We start from the raw sequence: 22,163 nt of genomic DNA, 5'->3' as shown, positions 1-22,163 counted from the left end.
TATGAGCTGCAGCTCGTGAGTCAGCCCTCGTGCCTTCAGTGTGATTCGTGTAAATTTCAACTAAAGTAAAATGTGTTAATAGATTTATTTTAAATATTTGTGACATAGATGATTGAAAGTTTTCAGGTGACTCCACCACTTATTGGGATTCATTTAAGCACAAACGGTGAAGGGGTTAAATGACTCTGGACATTTCTTGTTGATCAGATTAACAGAGGATCTGAAACTGTAAACAGGTTTTGCTTACTTCTTTCCTCCAAAGCCCTCTTCATCCTTAGAGGCCCGAGTATCACCTTAAGACAGAAGACAGAAGAGTGTGTTTGAGTTTAAGTGCCATAGTTTTTCTTGATCTTTTGCAGTTCTGCCTCTTCTTTAAGATGACACAAACCACTGTGTTTTCATTCATCTTCTTTAATCAGCTGCATGAACGGTTTGTTTATGGATAGCAGCCATTTACGCACGGGGAGTCCGTAAGACGGCCCGTTTTAATTAAATTAAGGTTGTAGCTTGTTGTCTACCTCACTACGGTTACAGGGAGGTATCGTTTGTATTTTAGCAACGTTTCGTTAACGATTTATTGAACCGGGAAGTCCGAATCTGTCAATATCGTTCTAACTTTACCTAACCTTACGCACAGCTCCATTCGCGCTCTTTAATTCATTTTTTACCATGTGCTACCTGTAACAAAAGCCTAGTCTTTGTTTATCATCACTGGTGACATATGAAACGCCAAACAACACTCTTTTGTGGCAGCTCCTGTCTGTAATTTGTGCAGTTAACGCTTTCTCTGAGCCCCTCCCTCTTTCTCTCCGGGTTATTCGTGAGAGCGCAGCGCAGTCCTCTCCTCATCTTCACGAGATTTAACGCAGGCTGACGTTCAGAGCGCGTTGTACCTCTTGACCCTCATTATGTTTTGGATTATATTGTGGCAAATTCAATCTCGGTCTGCTGGCTAACGGAGAGCTGTTTCAAGTTGATATTGCCAACACATGTCGCACCAGTTGTGCGTAAAAAGAGGAAACTGCACTAAAGATAAATGTCCACTCTTCCTATTTCTCCTGCAATCGGTAAGTTTCTTTGCTCTAGGATATGATTTATTATTAAATATCTTTATTACACAGAAACCGATGCATGGACACTAAAATCATCCACGTTTTGACAACATTTAGGGTGTGACTGAAAACCGGGCGTTCTGCAGACCGGTACCCACGGAGCAAGGTGAGCGTGTATTCAATCATTGTTTCAGTCAAACCCAAACATCTGGTTTTCATGCTTCATGTGAGTTTCTCACTTTAAATGTTATGTTAATGAAAAATAATAAAAACGTTAGTTTTGGTTTCCTCTCTTCACAGAATGAAAACAAGATGTGCCCTGTATTCCTTCCTCCTCCTGACACTGTGGACTCTATGTGTCCTGCTATTGGTCAGAGTGAAGCACAGCGACTTCACAGAGTACTTGCTTCACCGAGCATCTTCAGAAAACATTCAAATATTTCACAAGTACAATATTAACTGCTTGGCTATATACGACTTGGACCCAGTGGAGGTGGGAAAGTCACTGGTCATCAGGCGGAAACAAGTTGTGGAGGACAAGGAGGAAAATCTGGTTAAGCTCATGTCAGACTGCTCATTATTTATCAAGTCCAGGGGTTATGATGATGTGTGCGTCTCAGAGGAGGAGAAAGACTTTCCTCTTGCTTACTCACTGGTTGTGCATAAATCTGCCCTGATGGTAGAGAGACTCATCAAAGCACTGTACTCCCCCAGAAACATCTACTGCATCCACTATGATCAAAAGTCTCCGGCTCTGTTCATCTCAGCCATGGAGGGTTTGGCCCGCTGTCTGCCCAACGTCTTCATCGCCTCCAAGCGAGAGTTCGTCTTTTACGGAAGCGTCAGTCGACTGAAAGCTGATCTCAACTGTCTGTCCGACCTTTTGGTGTCAGGTGTCAAGTGGAAGTATGTCATCAATCTCTGCGGCCAAGATTTCCCCCTCAGGTCCAACATCGAGCTGGTGTCGGAGCTGAGGAAGCTGAATGGAACCAATATGCTGGAGACATGTCGACCCAGCAAGTTTAAGAAGCAGCGGTTCACCTTTCACCACGAGCTGAGTAACGCCAACATTGAATACGAAAAAGTGCCCATGAAGACGGAGCAGATGAAGACCCCACCACCGCACGGCATCGAGGTGTTCTCCGGCAATGCCTACTTCGTCTTGACCCGGGACTTTGTTGTGCACATGGACACGGTCGTGGTGAAAGATTTTTTGGCCTGGTCAGAGGACACCTTCAGCCCAGACGAACATTTCTGGGCCACACTTGTGCGACTGCCGGGCGTCCCCGGAGAGGTGCCCAGATCGCAGCCCGACATCACCGACCTGATGAGCAAGACCAGGCTGGTGAAGTGGCAGTACCTGGAGGAGAGCCTGTACCCACCCTGCTCAGGGAAACACGTCCGCAGCGTTTGTATTTATGGCGCAGCGGAAATGCGTTGGTTGCTCAACTATGGTCACTGGTTCGCCAATAAGTTTGACCTCATGGTGGACCCCATTGTCATTCAGTGCCTTGAGGAGAAGCTGGAGGAAAAACAAAAGTTATTCCAGTCAATGGCATCTCATACCTGCCATGAGGATTAAAGCAAAAGCTACAGTATACTGAAGAGATTAGTCGATTTATCAGTTAGTGGATCAAGAGAAGATTAATCAGCAACAATTCTGATGATCGAGTAATCGTTTGAGTAATTTCTTGACACATTTAATGGTTCCAGCTTCTGAAATGTAAGAATTAGCTGCTTTTTAGCTTAAATTGTCCTTTCCCTTTGGATTTTGAACCGTTGGAGACATTTGATGTCATCTAGGAGTTTTAAAGCAGGTTTAAAAAATGATCCAACCTTAAAACAGAGCAAAGTGTTGGCAATTATGGTCCATTTACCAAATATGGTCACTTCAGTTCAGTGTGCAAAAAACAAGATGGAAGTTTGTTTTTTCATTTTGCTCAACAAAAATGTCAAAAATGTTTCCGAAGAAGATTACCAACCTGCTATTAAGCAATAGCGTCGGGCTCATTTTCCACAGTTTTCTGTTTTATAGACATAAAGCAATAATAATAATAATCAATCATAGTTACAACCCCACCAGGTATCAAGGTTTCTTTCTCTCTGACGTTCAGTCTTCAGCCAGTTTCAGAGGCTATATTCACTTTTGAGCATTTTTAAAGGCCAACAGGAATGTAGCGCCAGCCTCTTGTATCATAACCACCCGTCTCTTGAAAGGGTCGGATTACACAACCTGCCTCACATATCTCTAGTGGTCCATGCATATGTTGTTGGTTTAGATGAGATGTTTTTCTCCGTCTCCTGCACAGATACAGATGTAAATGAGCTTATCTGGTCAAATGAATAAATAAATAAAAAATGTCTCCACACCAAAATTCAATGGAGGTGAATGGAGTTGTATTCATGGCGCTCATAGCATATTACAAACATCTTTGACATCGGGCATTTCTTTGTGCAACCCCGGCTGTAGAACAAGTTAATAAACCTTGAAACAACGTCGCTGTGAACACTGGCTTTCTGCAGAAATAAAGAGTTGATCTTTGTACAAGAGAATAACTTGTTTTACTTTGGTATGAAGAGAGAAAGAAAAGCTGACGAGCCTGTCACAGCTCTGCCCCTTCTCTCCTATCACTCCACACCCTCCTCACTCTATGCATCAGCCTCACTCCCTTCACCTGCCTCTGATCACTAATCAAGCTCTCCCCCTGTAATGTAAAAGTGTCGAGTGTATTTAAATATGAAACACAGAAGGGATGTGCAGGGGAGTGACCGGTGACGACGTCAGTGGGATTTGTTTATGAACTGCAGATGGGAGAGACATCTTTGTTGCCTCAGCGTTTACACTCTCAGTTAGTTTAACGGCTGATTCAAAAGACTGGAAAGCTAAGAGTTTTACATTCTGCACATTGAAGGGAATGTTTCCTGTTTTTGTGTCAACTTAAAGCTACAGGGAACTTTCATTGTGTGTCGATTGTTTTTTTTTACTTTTTCTTTTCTTTCAATAAGAACAATTAGTGATCAAGTTGCAAAATGAACTCAACAGCTGATATTTCTGATACTCTAAGAAAGAAAATAATATGTTCAGATTCATCTTCGGGCAGTTGGGTGCAGCTCAAGATAAGAGCTGTTTCACAACGTTTATGACTTTTGGCAGATATCCGGATATAGTAAGAGACGATAACGGATAAGTACGAGTGTGAGGGAGGGCCAACGTCAATGTCCACAGAGAAAACAGAAATCTTACTGGAGAAGATAAAAACTCTCTTGTTCCTTTTAAAATGCGTTCTTATTGTGGGTGGTTGCACATCAGTCATCAGCCTTCCTTTACTATGAACATTTCACGCACCACCTCCAACAACGGAAGGATGTGGTATTATTGGAAGCTGCTTTACAACACAGATACGACCTCAATGCAACAGTGTGCATGAACACAGGTGGCGAAAACACTCATCTGTGAAATACACACTATCAACCACACAGTGAGAAGTTACAGGGTTTTTAGTGCGAGCTGGTGGACTCACCAAATAATAAGTAATAATAGTAATGTTAGCTTGAAATTAGTTTCAATAAATACTTCAAATTCAACCACACTACAGACCTTCTATTGCAAACCAAGTCTACCTACAGGTACAAATAAAAGGAACCTGAACCTGACCCTGAACCTTCAACATGACTGACAGAGCCTCAGGCAGCTCGAATTCTGTGTCCTTTCATGGTGGACCGAGGACGGACCAGACAACACAGAGACTCACTCCGGCCTCTCAAAGTACTCGTGGTATTACAACACAGGTCTCTGGTCTTCGTGTTTGTTTTAGGTCAGACTGGTGTAGGGATGTGGTTATTTTAAGTCTGTACTTCCTCATCACTCTCTCTTGCTCTTCATTCTAACATGAGCTGTTGGGATGGGAGGGTTGGAGGGTTGGAGGGTTGGGAGGGTTGGGAGGGTTGGAGGGTTGGAGGGTTGGGAGGGTTGGAGGGTTGGAGGGTTGGAGGGCATCTGGTGGACGGATGGAGAACGACACTGCAGGGTCGCTGAGGAGGTGAGAACATGCGTTTCTTCATGAAATTCAGATTTCACTGAACGAGGTTGATGAAGAGGTTAATGTTAGTGTTTATTCAAAGTAGCAATCTGTCACTAGCTTATCATGTTTATACTCTACGGACACTATCTGTGATGAGCAGGCAGCGGAGGAATGTAACTAAGAACATTTACTCAAGTACTGCACTGAAGTTCAATGTTGAGGGACTTGTACTTTACTTGAGTATTTGCATTGCACACTTGAAGCCATTCAGTGTGCAGGAACACGTCGTAGATCTACAGCAGCGTTTCTCTACGAGGATGACGAGGCTGCAGAGGGAGAAGAGGAAGTTCAGGGTTAAACCTTAAAAAAGGTGACTGACATAAAACACTCCTCATCACTCACTCTAATCTAAATCTCAATAAAGTAATATAAAAATAAATAAAGAAGAGGAAGTTCAGGATTAAAACAGAAGGTGACAGACATAAAACACTCCTCACCTCATCACTTCACTCTAACCTAAATAAAGTGTCTCGTGTTCTGTTTCTTCACATTTCTACCCTCGTTAGAATATTTTGGTCCTTAACTCGTCCCAGATTTAAAGTATTTATGCCAAGTTTAAAGAAGAGACAAGATCAGTCTGAATGAAGTGTCCATCTGCTGTGTATGAATATATATGTTCAGTCATTTTATCAATGTGTTAACAGAGTTATTTTATTTCATCATGTTGAGTTATTTTACTGTGATATTTAAATCAATAATCCAACTAACCTTCTGAGAAGATGACTGTACCGGAGAGTGTTGTTGCAGATGATCTTTTTTATTTATTTACTTTATTTTGTATTTAATTTATTTAAAACAAATATAATTACAAGTTAGGTTTATTATCAGCATTGTGTTATATATGTTACTATCACTATTTAGCTTGATTATATTGTCGCACAGAGAGGATGACGTGCAGCCCAGTACACAGTCTACTTCAGACTGACTCCACGTTTATGTATCGAACAAATCACACCCGCGTGGTGAATTAAGCATCATTGTTTTATTGTTCAAAAAACAAATCTTCACAAAAAGAATCCCATTATGAAACATCCTCCAGTATCTGCAGACAATGCTGACGTTGAGTTTGTGTGACATTCAATAAGAGTTCAAATCTCTTCCACAGAATTCAGTCAAGTTCTATCTTTTACGTTTTCCTTTTTTGCTTCAAGGCTAAAAAGTTAGATATTGAAAAGACAAAATCCTGCATGTACAAATACAACAACAAAGAAACTTCTTTTATTTGAGATGCTCTGTCAAACGAGCCATTCAGAATGTTTTGGTGCCATTGTTCTCTTGAAAAAGCTTGTTTTTATTTGATTTCTTCCTCTCATGGCCTTGACACAAAAATATAGTTCTTTGTCAAATATTTACCCTGGATTAAAAAGAAATACTTCAAATACACTTGAATTTGAGCTCGGATGTGTTCACTGGAGCTGTGTTCTTGTTGCCGTCCTGCTCAGACTGAGTGAGGTCATCCCGGTGTCGGAGTCTGCGCAGTGACGCTCTGAATCCACTTGGTGGCGCTGTGGCTGCGCGTCAGCGGGAGGATTCACGCGCGTCAGCGGGAGGACTCACGCACGTTCCTCTGAATCACTGCTTCCTCTTTTGTCTTATTTCAGACAAAACAAAATGTCACATTTGCTGGTTTCACTTTCTCAAGCTCGAGTCTGAAAATGAAGGAAAGTGATGAAAGATGAGAAGAAAGTCATGTGATCGAACATATTATATATATATATATATATATATATATATATATATATATATATACACACACACATGTTGCTATAATATGGTTTTATTGTGTATACTGGATATATTTAATCTATTCTACCAGTTTGAGCTTTTTGATATTAACTTTAGATTATTAATTGAAGATAAAGCCGAGTGAAGCGGTGGTTATCCTGCATTTACTGAAATATACAAACATATTTAGTCTATTATCTGCATTTCCTTTGAAGCCGATGAAGTAAAATTATTTAAAGAAGAGTTCATAAAATAAAAAATATGATGTAAAAATAATGTATAAAAAAAGACATTCGTTTGAAATCCCATCACAATCTGAGTCACAATCATAATTTTTATTCTGATGATGTTTTATTGCAACGTACAGCGTGTGAATCACGTGTGTGTGTACATGTGCACATGTGAACTCATCTGTGCATGTGTATTAATATGCTCCGCTACTTTATTTTATTTGTTTATTGGTCTGCTTATTTTGCAGCTCTTTTATCAATTGTTTTGTAACATAAAGACAGAAAACGATGACCGATTCAAATCTGCACATGCAGTAAATGATGCGACTCATCATTAAAAGCCCTGAACATTTGTGTCCTCCTCACTGAGGTGGAGCCGGGTTGTTTCCATTTTTTGCTCGGACAGCCGTGACTTAATGTGTCCTTAAGGTGCCCACCTGGGTGCGTATAAACACTCGCCCTGACAGCCCCGGCTATGCATGGCTTACTCCTCCTGTTCATTTTATAGCATGCATGTATCACTTTATGGCACCCATCTATCTAGTAAACCTTGAAAAGGCTGTCGAGGCTCCGGATAAATCTGAGGGTGACACTCTGACAGTCCCTGATCTGCCTGTCCATGTCGCCTGAAATCTCTCTCCACGATCGTAACTTTGCTGCTGACATATTCCTCGCTGAGCCAGAGCTCTGTTTGTTAGTGTGCGTGTGTGTGTGTGCGTGTGTGTGTGTATATACATATATATATTTATATGTGTGTCTGTGTGCTATCAGATAAACCAGCTCAGCTCTAATGTCACCTGTCGAGGTGCAGCTGACAGAGAAATGTTGCAGCATGATGCAGCTCGAAATGAGTTTTGTGTGAGAACGAGTAGCTGTGAGTGAGTGTGTGTTGCAAATTGAGGCTAGCTGGCATATAGATATGTTTGTGTGTGTGTGTGTGTGTGTGTGTGTAAAAGAGTATGTGAGTGTAATTAATGATGTGTTCCTCCTCTTCATAGGGTAATAGGATTTCCCCACCCCAGGCGGTAAAGAGAGTGGGAGGGGGGAGAAAACGTCTCTGCACGTATGTATATGTGTGTGTGAGAGAGTGTGTGTTTGCAGAGTTAGTGAATGGGAGCCCCATGTAGTGATGCCAATAGAGGGTCTATGTGTGTGTGTGTGTGTGAGCGTGAGGGGGGGAGGGGGAACAAGAGAGTGATTTATAACAGCTACTCCAGGTCTCTCCTCTCTCCCACAGCAGCACCGCAAACACATCCATTACAAAAGTACTGATGTTAATGGGGTTGTTGTGTGTGTCTGTGTGTGTGTGTGTGTGTGTGTGTGTGTGTGTGTGTGTGTGTGTGCATGCTCATGTGTTCGTGCATGATACAGAGGCTGCAAAAGTGTGAGTGTGCACCTTTGTGTGTGTGTGTGTGTGTGTGTGTGTGTGTGTGTGTGTGTGTGTGTGTGTGTGTGATAACCAGATGCTTGCTGGGTTAAAGGAAGGTGAAGGTTACTGAAGGTGTTTTCGTGGAGGCATGGTGCTCAAGTCCCAGCACAAGTTTTGGTGTGCGTGTGTGTGTGTATGTGTGTGTGTGTGTGTGTGTGTGTGTATGTGTGTGTGTGTGTGTGTGTGTGTGTGTGTGTGTGTGTGTGTGTGTGTGTGTGTGTGTGTGTGTGTGTCTGTGTCTCGCTTTGCTGGAGAAACACAGCTGAGGAAGATGGAGAAATAAAAACCTGGAATTGAGGAAAATACTCCAGAGGATAAACAGAAGGAGTGAAGAAGAAATAAATAAAGAGGATGTAGAGCTTCTTGGTAATGGACTGGTAGATGCTGAGGACCACAACCGCCTCACACACACACACACACACACACACACACACACTGTCTACCGGTCTCCTCTCACATTACCCTTTACATTAAAACCAGTCAGGGAGAAAATTACTGCAGACCTGGGCCACCGTCGGCCCACCTTGCCCCACAGCGAGAGGAGGGGATGTGGAGCCAGAGGAGGGGATAAAGAGGAGGATAAGGGGATGAGGAGGTGGGAGGGGGGGCAGTGAGGGAGAGGGCTGCCCAAAGGCGCTGGTCTGAAGTCAGTTTCATGCAAGGAGAGGGACTTTCTGGTCTAAGGTCTCTGCCTGTGGGCCTCAGAAACAGCCCTGATTCCACTTCTGTTAGCAGCGTTAAAGGTGGAGAAAATTGTGTTTTATTTTGCTGATGCTAGATGAAAACAATAACTTAAAGCTGCTGTATTCACATTTTTTTATATTAACAATGAATGAAATGACTGTGTGTAAGGTGTAAGAGGTGACTCCTAGTGACAAACACACAGAGAATTATCATTCCCTCGTCTCTACAGAGTCTTTCCATGTTTCCACCCAGCAGTCCGGTTCACTTCGTTACACATTAGAACCACGGATGGATCACTGGTACAGGCCCCGGGGCCCAAAGGGTCAGGGGCCTTCACCTGCAAGATGTCAGTCAAAGAGAAACGTACCAACCATGAGAGACACAAAATGACCACAAAGACACACAAAGGGACAAAGAGACCAAAACAACTAGAGAGATGCAAAGCGGCTGCAAAAAGCCAGAAAAGACGCAAAATGAGTTTTAAAAAAGGTGCAAACAAACACAAAGAGACACAAAATGACCACAAAGAGACACCAAGCAACCCCAAACACACAGTGGAGACACAGCATAGAGAAAAAGGAGCTGGTACCAAAAGTGAGAGCAGAGCCGCAACCATTCAGTGGAAACACGGCACTAACTCATTAACTCGTATTACTCTCAGACAACATGAGCGGCTAGTTGGTGAATATAGTGCAGAATGTAGCATCTAAAGAGCCAGATATTTACCTCAGGGTTGGTGTGGAACAAACAGGAGCTAAAATATGCTAATGTTGCGCTGTCTGCTGGTTTGCTAACATGTTCACAATACCAACTTTAGAAACCAATTATATGTTGATGTTGTGTTTTCAGACTGTGATGCTGCCCCCAAGTGGCCACAAAAAGAAATGAATGCAGATTTAAAGTATTATCTATAAAATAAGATATTACTGTATGTGGAATGGATTCTTACAAAAGGAGGATGTGCTGACAACAGAAGAGTAGATATAAAATATGAATAAAGGGTCTATGATTATTATATAAAGCCATAATAAGTGAAGAAATATTAATGAAGCCGTGACTGTAGTTACAACTTATCAACAAATATTCTTAATGAGAGAATGGAGACAAAGATTCTAATGATGCTATCGGTCAAATTCATCCTTAAATGTGCGCTTTGTCTCTTTTTTGGCAAATTAATTACACTCAAAAAAACAAGTGTACATAACTGATCAAAAATGTTTAAAAAGAACAATTACACCAAAGTGAAACCAGATGAGCTGACGAGAGAGAGAGAAAGAAACGGAAATCATTTAGAGGCTCTTATTGACACAATATTAAATGTGTATTATTAATATCAATATTATCATCAATACCCGGATATCATGACACCCATAGTCCCAGCATGTTGAGATGACGCTCGTTAAGATTACTTAACTATTTTATGAGCTCATTATATGTTTTGCTTTTAAAACCCTAATCTGAAAAACAAGCTTGATAGTGTATAGCTGTAAAATAAATGTAGAGGTGTGGGAAGTGCAATATTTTCCTCTCCCCTAGTAAAGTTATAAAGTAACTTGTATTAAATGTACTTCCCTCCACAGACTAAAGGAAAGAGAAGAAAGACTGTGTGACCATGCTCAAGGAGAAAGCCAGTTCTTCAAGTTGTAAGAGAAGGTTTTATTACCAGTGCTATTTACATAGAAATAATACAGCCTTATCCCTTTCCCCCCTTTAAATGCGCACACACACACACACACACACACACACACACACACACACACACACACACACACTCGCTCACTTTTGTATCCAAGAATATCTCAATACATCAGAAATAAGACACACACTCAATGTCCAAAGGAAACGCAAAATGATCTCAAAAACAATATTTCAAGTAACTCATTGTGTCGGCTGTGTTTTGTTTCAAACAATGTTCGTGTGCGATGAAACGAAAGCCGAGAGACTCAACGGGTTTTAAAAAACGATGACTTAACGGGAGGTTCTTGTCTTGAATAATATCAGATAATTTGGTTTGTTTGTCTCCTCTCAGAAGCAGAATCATAAGGTAGACGTGGATGTTTTCTTCTTTTTAATGTAGTTTTGAAGTATTTTTCAAATTTGGAGCCCTGATAACATTTGGCCCTGAGAATGAAGAATTAATTATTGTCGTTATTTAGAGAAAAACAACAAGAGTTTGTCCTCTGCAGCACAAAGATGTTCACATCACACACACACGCACACACACACACCCACACCCACACACAGCCGGACGCTGCTTTGAGCTGATCTTCTTTTTGTTATTTATGTTGTATTCAGTGTGTCTTAAGGCCACTAGATGGCAATGAGTGCTTCAGAGCAGACAGAGGTAATGCCACAGATGTTGTCTGCCCCCTCTTTTGTTTTCTCTCTTTAGAGGAAGGAGACCTCAGCTGTTGAAGTAGATTCTCCATTATGGGCTCAATGTTCTTTTGAAAATCATTTCCATTAAAACATGTTTTTTTAAAAGAGACAGTAACAAAAGGAAGGTCAGGTGAAGCAGTCTGCAGAGCAGAACTATATCAGGGCCGGCTGGAGGGGTGTAAGATTTGTGTGCGTGTGCGCGCGCGCGCGTGTGTGTGTGTGTGTGCACGCGCTTGAGTGAGTACAAGTGTCTGTATAATTGTGTCCGTGTTTTGAATAATGGTATAGACATCCTTCTTTTGAGCTACGATCAAGAACGCTTTTTGTGCATTAAGGGACTTAAAGCTGAGATGTGTGCAAGATAAAGTCAATGCCAGAGATGTGTGTGTGTGTGTGCATGTGTGTGTGTGCATGTGTGTGTGTGCATGTGTGTACACTTTCTATCAAGAAGCAGCCTTTGATTTGACACATTGTCTTACAGAGGAGAATGTTTAAAGCGGCGTATCGTGTCTCGATCGACCACGTACGTGTTTGTATATGAACATTAAAGCGTGTGTTTAAACCTGGTCCTTTGTCTTAATATTCATATTGAGGGTAGAGTGGCAACTTAGCAATGAACAGAAAAAAAAACAAAAACAATATTGCTTTGAAGCAACGTTTAAAAAAACAAACAGTGGTGAGAAATGAAGAGACCTAACGATGTCCCCTTTGGCATTTTCCTCTCTAACATCAGAAGATACCTTCGTTTACATCGAGGGGAAGGCGAGGAGCGTTTTCTGCTGGGTGCAAATTATGTTTGTTTAAATAATTCAAGTCCAGTAATCCAGGAAGGGATTTGCTTTGGAGGGTCTACCGGGCAGCAAATATCGCTTTCCCCCAGCAGGCTGTCCCGTTCTCCATTCCGTCAGTCCGGCAATTGTGAAAATCAGTCCTCGATTCTTTTTTAAAAAGTCCTCCATAAAAATTTCATCTGGATTTTTTCACTCCACAATGTGTGTGTGTTGTTGTTGTTGTTGTTGTTGTTTTTTACTCATCTCCTGAATTAACTAGGCTGACGTTCAGCCCAGGATTGGTCCCTGTGGTTCGGTCCTTCACCAGGCTGCGGTCTCTCCCATCTCCGGGCCCTGGTGGGACATGGGAGCGCTGTAGCTGGAGTTACTCGCCAAGGAAAACGGAGGACTGGGTCCGCCCCCGTACGCCTCCCCGGGCACCGGCTGCAGGGAGCCCGGTAAGCCCGGCTCCGGACTCGGGGTTTCCGCGTGGGAGATCATGTCCGTGAACCTTTGGTCGTCTGACGGGTGGTGGCCCGATCCCTCCATGGCTCCGGGTCCGGAGCCCAGGATGTACGGGGACTCGGCTGGAGACTGAGCCTGTGAGGATGGAGGGCCGTGGGGGAAGAAGTCGTAGTTACTCCCCGGTCCGTAATAGTCACCTTGGTATTCTGCGGAAAGAAAACACAGGGTTAGACTTTTAAATATGTATACAAATCACCTTTCCTCCACCCCCCCACCCTAAGTGGTGAAATTGATCATGTCCCATTTCCAACCAACCGTTCTCCAAGCAGCCTCATTTGAGTGTATAAACAACTCCACACTTCTCCACCTCAGTTCTCCTGCCTTTCTACACACTGCATTCATCTCCCTCACTCGCTCCTCCACGGATCCCCCTGCTGAAACCTCCGGATCCGGATGAGGAACTCCAGAATGAGATTTTCTCATCTCTCTGTCTCCGTCATGTCTGATGCGGCTTCCAGCAACATCTCCCTCTCCTCCACCTCACCGGGCCGTGGGACTATCTCCATCATTAACTAACTGATTGTGTTCATCAACGGTTAATCCAACAGTTCCAACAGGTCTATAAATCGTCATAAAATAGTGCAAGGTGCCCATCACAGTTTTGCTCAGTGTGACGTCTTTGTTCAACCGACAGTCCAGAAACCCAAAGATGTTGAATTTACAGTGATATAAACTACAAAAACAAAGGTGCAAAATCCTCACATTTGAGAAGCTGGAACCAGACGATGCATATCGCAGCATTTTTGCTTGAAAAATAACTTAAAGCATGAGTCAACTATTAAAAAATATTCCCGATTAATTGCCAGCCGAAGAAGTAATCAAGTAATTTATCAATCCCTTCAGCTCTGAATACAGAATTATTGCTCCTCTGGACAGCTGTTTTGTATTTCCACACCTTGCTGCTGTGTTTTTATCCGCAGTCACGGTGTTGGATCATCAATAGCTTCCCACATAAGTGGAGTCAGTGGTGACAGGTTTACCCCGCTCTGTTTCCATCTTTACTGCATCACACGCCTGTTCATATGGCAGCAAATCAGTGAGAACATCTCTGCTCAGGCAAATATCCACGTGCACGTATGCAGCAAGCAGGAGCAAAACTCTTGAAGGATTGATCCTCTGGGGACCATGAATGTCTGCACAGAATGCAATTAATCTAATCGCCAACGTTTGAGCAAAGCTTGAATCACGACTGACGTTTTCTCTCGTCTTAAATAATTCAACTTTCTCACGCAGCAACAAACTGGCATATTAATGACAGAAAACAGCGCAAATTCCACGCTTTCAAAGAAAATCTCTTGCACACACTCGGATTTAACAAATATTCTCGACATCACCTCTAACACTGACTGACATGTTTACGCCTCTGAGAGGTTTCTGCATAACCCGACTAATGTTTGATGTCTCCAGGTGTATTCCTATTTATTCATCATTGTCATCGGTTATTTATGAGTTTACTCAGAATGTATCCTGAATACTGTCCATCAACAAAGGGTTAAAGGTTAAAGGTTAGTGTTAATGTTCCCTGGTTCTAAGATTTGTCTATGACTTCTGCCTCCACCTCAGTACAACAGAAGTCAATGGCATTTTGTTTCTGGTGCTCACAACATTGGAAAATTAGATTTAAAAAATAAATTCTTTGGATAATCAATAAACCTCACTGTGAGCAGTTTTCATCGGGACTATTTCTTCAGTAGTTCCAGAGAACTTTCCACAGCAAAAATATGTTTCCAAATATCATTTATCTATAAACGTGGACAAATAAAACCAGTCAAATAGTAAATATCTTCTCTGAACTGCTTTTCCTCGACCTCGTTGGGAAACGTCACGAGGTCAAGGAAAGATGTGAGGGAGAATTCAAAGAATACTGTGCTCAGAGAATCCGAACATTATTCATAACATAGAAAACAAACTTAGTAGTGTACAAGTCAAGTAACAATCCAGTCCAAAACAGAATCACACCACCTAAAAGACCTTCTACAGCAGTGGCCTGAAGAATAAACACGAAAATACAAAACGCTCGCCAGCGAATATTATATGTTCAGGGCTTTTATTGTGAAAGGTCAGAACAGAAGGAGTGGATCTGGTCTCAATGCCTTTGTCACCGTTGAAAGTTTTCCGTTCTGGACTACAAAGCCTCTGTGTTGTTGTTTTATAAATATAAGCGATACTCGATTGGTTGATGCCTTTATTTGCTCAGAAAATCAACCTCATTACAAAAAACATCAGTTATAAATACTGAAATGCTAATTAATCGCTTTTTAAGGGCCTTGAGAAGGATTTTTAAAATGATCTTATAGAGGGCCGGATGGTGAATCGCTTTAAATGTTGCTGCCACAAGGAATTATGGGACGGCATTATCTCCTTCCCTTTGGTAAAGGATGGGTGAGTGTATCCTATGCTAAAGGAGACAAGAAAGGCAGCACTGAAGCACCTTTTCCTCAGCATTTAGAGGATTCAACCAGCTCTCATCACGGCTGCCACTTAAGACCACAAAACTACATGTAGATAACTCAACGGGTCGTTCCTTCTCTTTTGTGATACATTTGGGTGAACAGAGCCTTTTCTTCTTTCCTAGCAGTTCACACATGAATCCAATCCTGAGTGCCAAACCACTCAGAGATCCGTCCAGTACAAGTTGGGACAAAACCAGCCGACCAGCTGCTCCACAGCTCCCAGTCTCTCAGAGCAGCACCATGTGGACAGAAAGTGGTCAGCCGTCCACTTTAACGTCAGCAAATACACTTCTTCACTTTCTTACCGAGGCTAAGATGAGGAGATCGATACCACTCTCATGTTTGGGTGTTCAATATGAGGCTACAGCTAGTACGCGTTTAGCTTAGCTTAGCACAAAAACTTGAATGTGTACAAAAACAGTGACTGTATTCTCCGCTGGTTGCCTGGCAGACTGTAGGAAGTTAAAGAAGTGGACGTTGTCACCGAGACGTCACCAATTGGTTTGTGGACGGCCGCTTTGAAGCCTCTCGGCCGTCGCCATCTTGGTTTTTGCAACCAGAAGTGACACGAGAGGGTGGAGCTAAGTACAACTCATTAAATATGAAATTTCTAGGCGACCAAAATGAAGGGAAAACACACTGTGAAAGAGTTAGAAGACACGGACAACTCCCAGACCGGACAACGCTGTGGTAGCAACCTGTCAATCACTGTGTAGCCCCGCCCTGAAGCATACTCTGCTTTATGGTCTGTGTGACTCTAAATGGACCATAATGTACTAAATGAACATCATGCTGTATTGAAGAAGACTTGAAACTAGAGATTGAGACCATAAACTCATGTTTACAATGTTTACTGAGGTAATAAATCAAGAGAGAAGTAGAGTCATCTTCTCATAGACTTCTATACAATCTGACTTCTTTTTGGAACCAGAGGAGTCGGGGGTTGCCGCCTAATTTGGACAGGGCCAGGCTAGCTCTCCCCCCTGTTTCCAGTCTTTATGCTAAGCTAACCAGCTTCTGCTTGTATTTTGACGTACAAACATGAGAGTGGTTTTGATCTTCTCATCTAACTCTCGGCAAGAAAGCGAATGAGATTATTTAACAAAATGTCAAAAATATTCTTTTAATCCTAAACCAGAGACATTCAGTCTGACTGCACGACGATCCTTTCTAGGGGACAACTTATGGCGGATTGATTTTTGCATATTGACGTATTATTCCCTAAACCTATATTTCTTGAGATATTTATTCAAATACCATCAGAACAGTTTATAAAAGGATTCGTCCACTCCACATGTTGCAGCCATTAACAATCACAAACCTGCCGTCTGTTTCTCACCTCTTCCATATTCTCCTTTTATATCCCCCCCCCCCCCCCCCCCGCTCCAAATCGCCCCAGTTACATTAAATCCATTCTGTTCCAACAGCACCTTAAACTGAGATCGATGGCAGACTTCATCCCGCTGCTGCAGATGTTGCACTAGAATGTATTCCTCCTCTCCCACCATATGCTCCTCTCACTCCTGTTCCAGCACCAAACAGGCCCGAATCAGCAAAACTAACAGGTTAGATATCAACAAATATGTTGCCTTCATTTGCTGTTGCAAGTGGCCGTTTTCAAATCACCAAGAGAAACAATAAGAGCCGACACGACTTTCACAAACAAAGCTAATTATTTGAGCCCCAGCTCGTTCGGGCCGACCTTGAGAATAAACAAGGAGCGTGTGTTGTGGCCTGCGTGGTGAATGTGTGTGATGGGGGGTGGGGATTGAAGGGAGGGAGGGGGGGTGGCGCTGGCTCTGCAAGCTATAATTGCAATCCCGCATGCAGACACACACACACACACACACACACACACACACACACACACACACAGGGACAGACGTCCGTCCCTCTAAGCAGCAGCAGAGGAACATAAGGAAGCAGCGAGCTCGGATAAAGGCGAGCAGACCGGCCTCTGCTGCCGCGGCACAAAAGGGTGTGAAAAGCAAGAGACGAGAGTGAGGGATGGAGGTTTTTGTCCTCCTGCTTTTTCTCCCCTCCTCCCTCCCACTCCATGCGCTTGCAGCCTTGACGGCTCCAGTTCATTGTATCCTGCAATGCCCGGGCCCTTCAGGTATAGATGTGCAGGAGCTGTATAGAAACGGCTCTCAGACTGTCCATGAAAACAAACAAAAAGAAACTGCTGATACACATGACGGGTGCATCCCATTTATTCCTGCAGCTCAACGTGGAGCTGCTGCTGTAACATGCTGCTCACCTGCTATTGTCTCTCCAATGATTTTTTGTTTGTTTGTCTTGATCCAGGCGACCAACTTAATAACCTACAATCCAGATTTCTATTTCTTTAAGTGGTCATGACAAGCTTCTTTTTATTTTGAAGGAATATTGATTTGAAGGACTTCACATTGTGTTGCAGTGAAAACATACAGTGAAGCTTATCCTTTTATCTGCAATTCATTTTTCAAACGTGGAAAATCCACCGTATCTCCAGAACTCAACGGAAAGAAACTTCCACAATGAAATAGCTGCAAATATTTGCCAATTTTCGCTACACAAGCAAATTAAAGGCTTTCTATGTTCCGAGTCAGCGGTAAAAATAGTCAGACAATGAGAGTAACAACACGTTTCACCCCATCATATCCAGCCAAAAGAATTCCTCCAGCCTTCGTTGACCACAAAGGTTAAAGTGTAGAATGAGAAATATTTTAATGTCTGTCTTTTTTTTACTGAATACTTGACATATTTTCTTTTCATTATTGCGAAGCATTTTTTCCCCTTTAAGAATTCAAATAATGAATCAAACCCTCCTGCGATGACTCTGCTCTAATGTGCGACGTCTTCTTTAGACCTTAATCATTCCTTAACGAAACAGCTGATTTATTTTCAAAGAGAAAAGGAGGTGAGCACAGAGAGGCTTTCATCGACATTAACATGCGAGTGTTTTTATTGCAGAATCAAGTCCCACAAATACTGGTGCTGTGCTTTATTTCTCCAGTTTATACTTGAAAGAGTTTCAATATAATAATATATCTTTTGAGATTAAATATCTGACTGAAGAATGCCTGCCCCCCCCCAACACCCATGATGCAACACTTTCCCTACAAGTGTGTGATTGCAACATGACGTCTAACATCCACCCAGCTGTCTAACTAAGTGGCAGCATGTGACAGTCAGGCAGGTTTAATGCGTTTACTTATGAACTCAATCCTCCGACTAGGAGTTAAACACTGAACCGTCCCAGAGGTCGGAGTCAAATCAAGGACTGATCGCATGTTGTATCATTCAACAAGAGATTAATAGATTTTAAAAGAAAACCCATGCAGATAAGCATGGGTTTTCGACCCCGAGGTGACGCGTGCAGTGTTCAGTAGATAAAGAACCATCTCTGTGCAGCCTCGTCGGTGCTGCTGAAGGTTGCAATTAAGTTACACAATAATTATGTGATTTCTTTTAAACAGAGCAGAATATTTCACATTAATGCTGCACTAGAGGCGCCAGTATCCGTTGACTCTGCTCGTGACTTTGTTTCTTACCTCCGTAGTAGCCGTAGGCAACGGGTCCTAAAATGTCCGGATCCTCCAGCCGGCCTCCCAGGGGCCTCATCCTCCTCGGGCCCCTGAAGAAGGCGTGCCGCCGGGCCCCCAGAGCACTCAGCTGCTTCATCCGCCGCTCTTTGGATCTCCTGTTCTGGAACCAAACCTGCATGGACACCAGAGGGGACGGAGGTCACAGTTATCAGCTGATCTCATCGATTTTTAAGAGCCACTTCAGTCTCCACAGCGTCACCACAACAAGAGCACAAGTCATGACGCTGCATTCATCAACTTCATGCAAATCCGGATCATTTTAGATATGTTCACTCATGTTGTTTTGTTATTCCATGCCCACTGTTCCAGAGGTTTCTCTGTGTAGATTTAAGCCTTTAAGGTGGATTTTCATTCTGAGGTCTTTCCCCCAAAGGAGGGAACACAGCAGTGATTGAGCTTCTGGCCCACTGATGAAAGTATTGCAATATTTATATATTTGCAGTATTATTAAATTGTCTGTCTGTGGTGACATTCCTGTAAATAATACTGTTTTCTAGTTTTTCTCCATCGTATAGACACAAAAAATGAACTATGCACACAAATCTAAATTGTTATTATTGAATTTCAGACTCAGACTGAAGACTGAGAACAAAGCCTTTGTTTGCACTCAAATAAAACTCAAAATAGATGCAATCTTAAGGGTTGACACTTTAAAGAGCTCCTATTCAACAACAACAACAACAAACTATTTCTTACAACATATTTGCTGCTGGCTCATAATCATCCCAATTATCTGACAGCTCTGTAACCATTTCAATGGTTACAGAGCTGTCAGATAATTGGGATGACTGCACTTACAGTTTCATTTGCATTCATTCTTGGATTTTAGCGTTTAAGTGAATAAATAAAACAATCATTGTGTGAAAGTTAAAACTAAAAGTGTTAAACCATAAAAAACGCAGCTACGCTTCACAGGAAAAGCACAAACTAAGGAAATATAACATGAAAATCTTCCAGTGCAATATCAGAATTTTTGATCAATCAAGTGTCTTCCTGTAATTTTCTCTTTTTTCTATATAATAAAAATGTTATAATACATCTCTGGAAAGCACAAAGTATCCAAAACCAACTAGGAGAAGAGGAAAGATGCTCCGTTTGACTGGATATAATAAAGACATGATCATGAACTGGAGCCAGTAACAAAAACAAAACGTTTTCCAGTTGCAGCAAAGAGCAACATGAGCGTAACCCAGCACATAAGTGCAAGTTAAAATAAACAGTCAAAGCTACAAATCACAGCATAAACAGCCTCGACGCTCCCGTAAGATAAAGCGTCTTTGAAGAGGAACAAAGGAGGATTTCACTAACGCACCATATGGAAGAATGTCTGCATCAGAAGCACATAACACATCTTGTTTCGCCTTTGCATCACTGCTGCATAATGATGTGTGCTCACCCCAGCCGGGCTGCACCAGAGGCAGAAAATCCCACTGTGCAGCAGATTAACAGAAAACACACACACACACACACACACAGAAAAAAAACCACCTAAACCCACTTAGGCTCTGTTCTGTGTGCTCCGGCGGGAAGAAGGAAAAAAAAAAAAGGCGACACCTGCTTATTGAGAACAATCGTCTAACTGTAGGGTACATTTTTATGGAAATGCTCCCGCTCCCCTCGAGAGAGCGTTGCTTAGGGATTACATGCACATGCTGGAGAAGCTCACAGGGCTCCCCGTGTTGAGAGCAACGGTATTTAACGTGCAGCGAACGAGGAGGAGGATGACGAAACACACAGAGAGAGAGCCTCCATTTTGGCTCCACGCAACACAAACACACACACACACACACACACACACACACACACACACACACACAGTAGCCTGCAGTCCGTTTATGATATGGATGAGGCAGAGCAAACAGGCTGGAAGTGAGTAAGAGCAGAGAGGTGGGAAAAAGGGGAGGGTGGTATGTAAATCTGTGAAATCAGCGATAATTACAGTGAGTGCACAAAAAGCCACATCACAGTTGGCAGAGATGGTGCTAATCATCCTGACACAGTCTGCACCCAGACAGCAAGTGTGTGCGTGTGTGTGCGTGTGCGTGTGTGTGTGTGTGTGTGTGTGTGTGTGTAAGGGTGAAACGACAGACATTGGCCCAAAACACGCTGGTGTTATTCTGCAAAAACATGTTTGGGGTTCCTCTCGCCTTTGGTAAACACCAGACTAACCTTTTTTACTGATTGCATGGCTGCGCAACACGTTTGATTGCCGAAATAAACCGCTGGCTGCACAAAATAAATGATGTGCTTTTTTATTTGTTATATCCACGCGTCAGTAAATTGGATTACTAGATCTTAATTTCAGAGCATAAACGAACGCCTGCAGGTTTGGATGTAGCAGCGTGGAAAATTGGATGCAAACAGGAATGCAATTTTTATAGGAATATATAATATAATATATATTGTTTAATAGTGGAGTGAGTAGCATTTAATTTGAAAATATTTTTTTTTAAGTAATGTGTTAAATTAAATGTAAAAATGCTAAAAAATAAGAATATAATTGTGTCTATTTTAAATATTAAAAACACAGAATTGCTAAAATATGGCTTTCCATTGTTATGTGGGAATATACAACTCATTTTAAGGCAACACACTACTATTTAAATATATGTGCAAACTGAAAAATGCTTCTATTTGTCACGTGCAAAGACAATTAAACGTCTTTTTCTATCATTATTATTTAAGAAAATTCCATCAAATATAACACAAAAAACGTTCACATGCAGAATGAGTGCAAAATCCCAAATGTGGATTTAAAAGCTGCTAATGGAGCACATCATGCTTTGACATTTCTCTCACAGATGACGAGGCCTTCATTTAAAAATCTCAGCACATTTGAGTAAAATGGAGACGTGACTTCACCGTCTCTACGAGTCTTTGTCCCCCCGCAGACAGAGGCCGCTTCTTACCTGGATCACTCGCATGTTTAGTCCCGTTTCCTGGGCCAGCTGTTCCCGGATGTGCCGGGTGGGTTTCGGAGTGGCGACAAACGCGGCCTTTAACGTTTCCAGCTGCTTGGCCTTGATGGTGGTCCGGGGCCCGCGCCTCTTGGTCCCAGAGTTCTGCTCCTCGTTCTCAATATTGTTCGTTTCCTTATCTGAGGACGTGGAATTGTCCGTCTCTTTTATGTCGTCCTGTATTGGGTCCTGCAGATCCGGCGATAAACTCCTATCTGTACACGACGACACTGATGGGGGGGAGACAAACATGAGGAAGGTCACGATCCGAAATGTCAGGGAGGAGG

General features: G+C 42.4%; 2 protein-coding genes across 2 annotated transcripts in view; one reads left to right on the top strand and one right to left on the bottom strand.

Moving 5' to 3' along the window:
- Positions 1 to 825: 825 nt before the first annotated feature.
- LOC116398696 (beta-1,3-galactosyl-O-glycosyl-glycoprotein beta-1,6-N-acetylglucosaminyltransferase 4-like) lies at positions 826 to 3,637 on the top strand. The gene is made up of 3 exons (XM_031875222.1): positions 826 to 1,067; positions 1,170 to 1,218; positions 1,353 to 3,637. The coding sequence occupies exon 3, from the start codon at positions 1,354 to 1,356 to the stop codon at positions 2,632 to 2,634; it is 1,281 nt and encodes a 426-aa protein (XP_031731082.1). The 5' UTR covers positions 826 to 1,067; positions 1,170 to 1,218; position 1,353; the 3' UTR covers positions 2,635 to 3,637.
- A 7,152-nt stretch (positions 3,638 to 10,789) lies between these two features.
- The window catches only part of lhx5 (LIM homeobox 5), a 14,802-nt gene continuing 3,428 nt past the window's right edge, over positions 10,790 to 22,163 (bottom strand). The window contains exons 3-5 of the mRNA XM_031875261.1: positions 21,829 to 22,106; positions 18,866 to 19,031; positions 10,790 to 13,022 (exon numbers count right to left, since the gene is read on the bottom strand). Coding sequence (XP_031731121.1) covers positions 12,673 to 13,022; positions 18,866 to 19,031; positions 21,829 to 22,106 — 794 coding nt within the window. The 3' untranslated portion in view covers positions 10,790 to 12,672. The remainder of the gene's footprint in view (positions 13,023 to 18,865; positions 19,032 to 21,828; positions 22,107 to 22,163) is intronic.

The sequence above is a fragment of the Anarrhichthys ocellatus genome, unplaced genomic scaffold (genome assembly GCF_004355925.1).
Source record: "Anarrhichthys ocellatus isolate YVR2014 unplaced genomic scaffold, GSC_Weel_1.0 scaffold87, whole genome shotgun sequence".
NCBI lineage: Eukaryota > Metazoa > Chordata > Actinopteri > Perciformes > Anarhichadidae > Anarrhichthys > Anarrhichthys ocellatus.
This window is presented reverse-complemented; position numbering and strand designations above follow the sequence as displayed.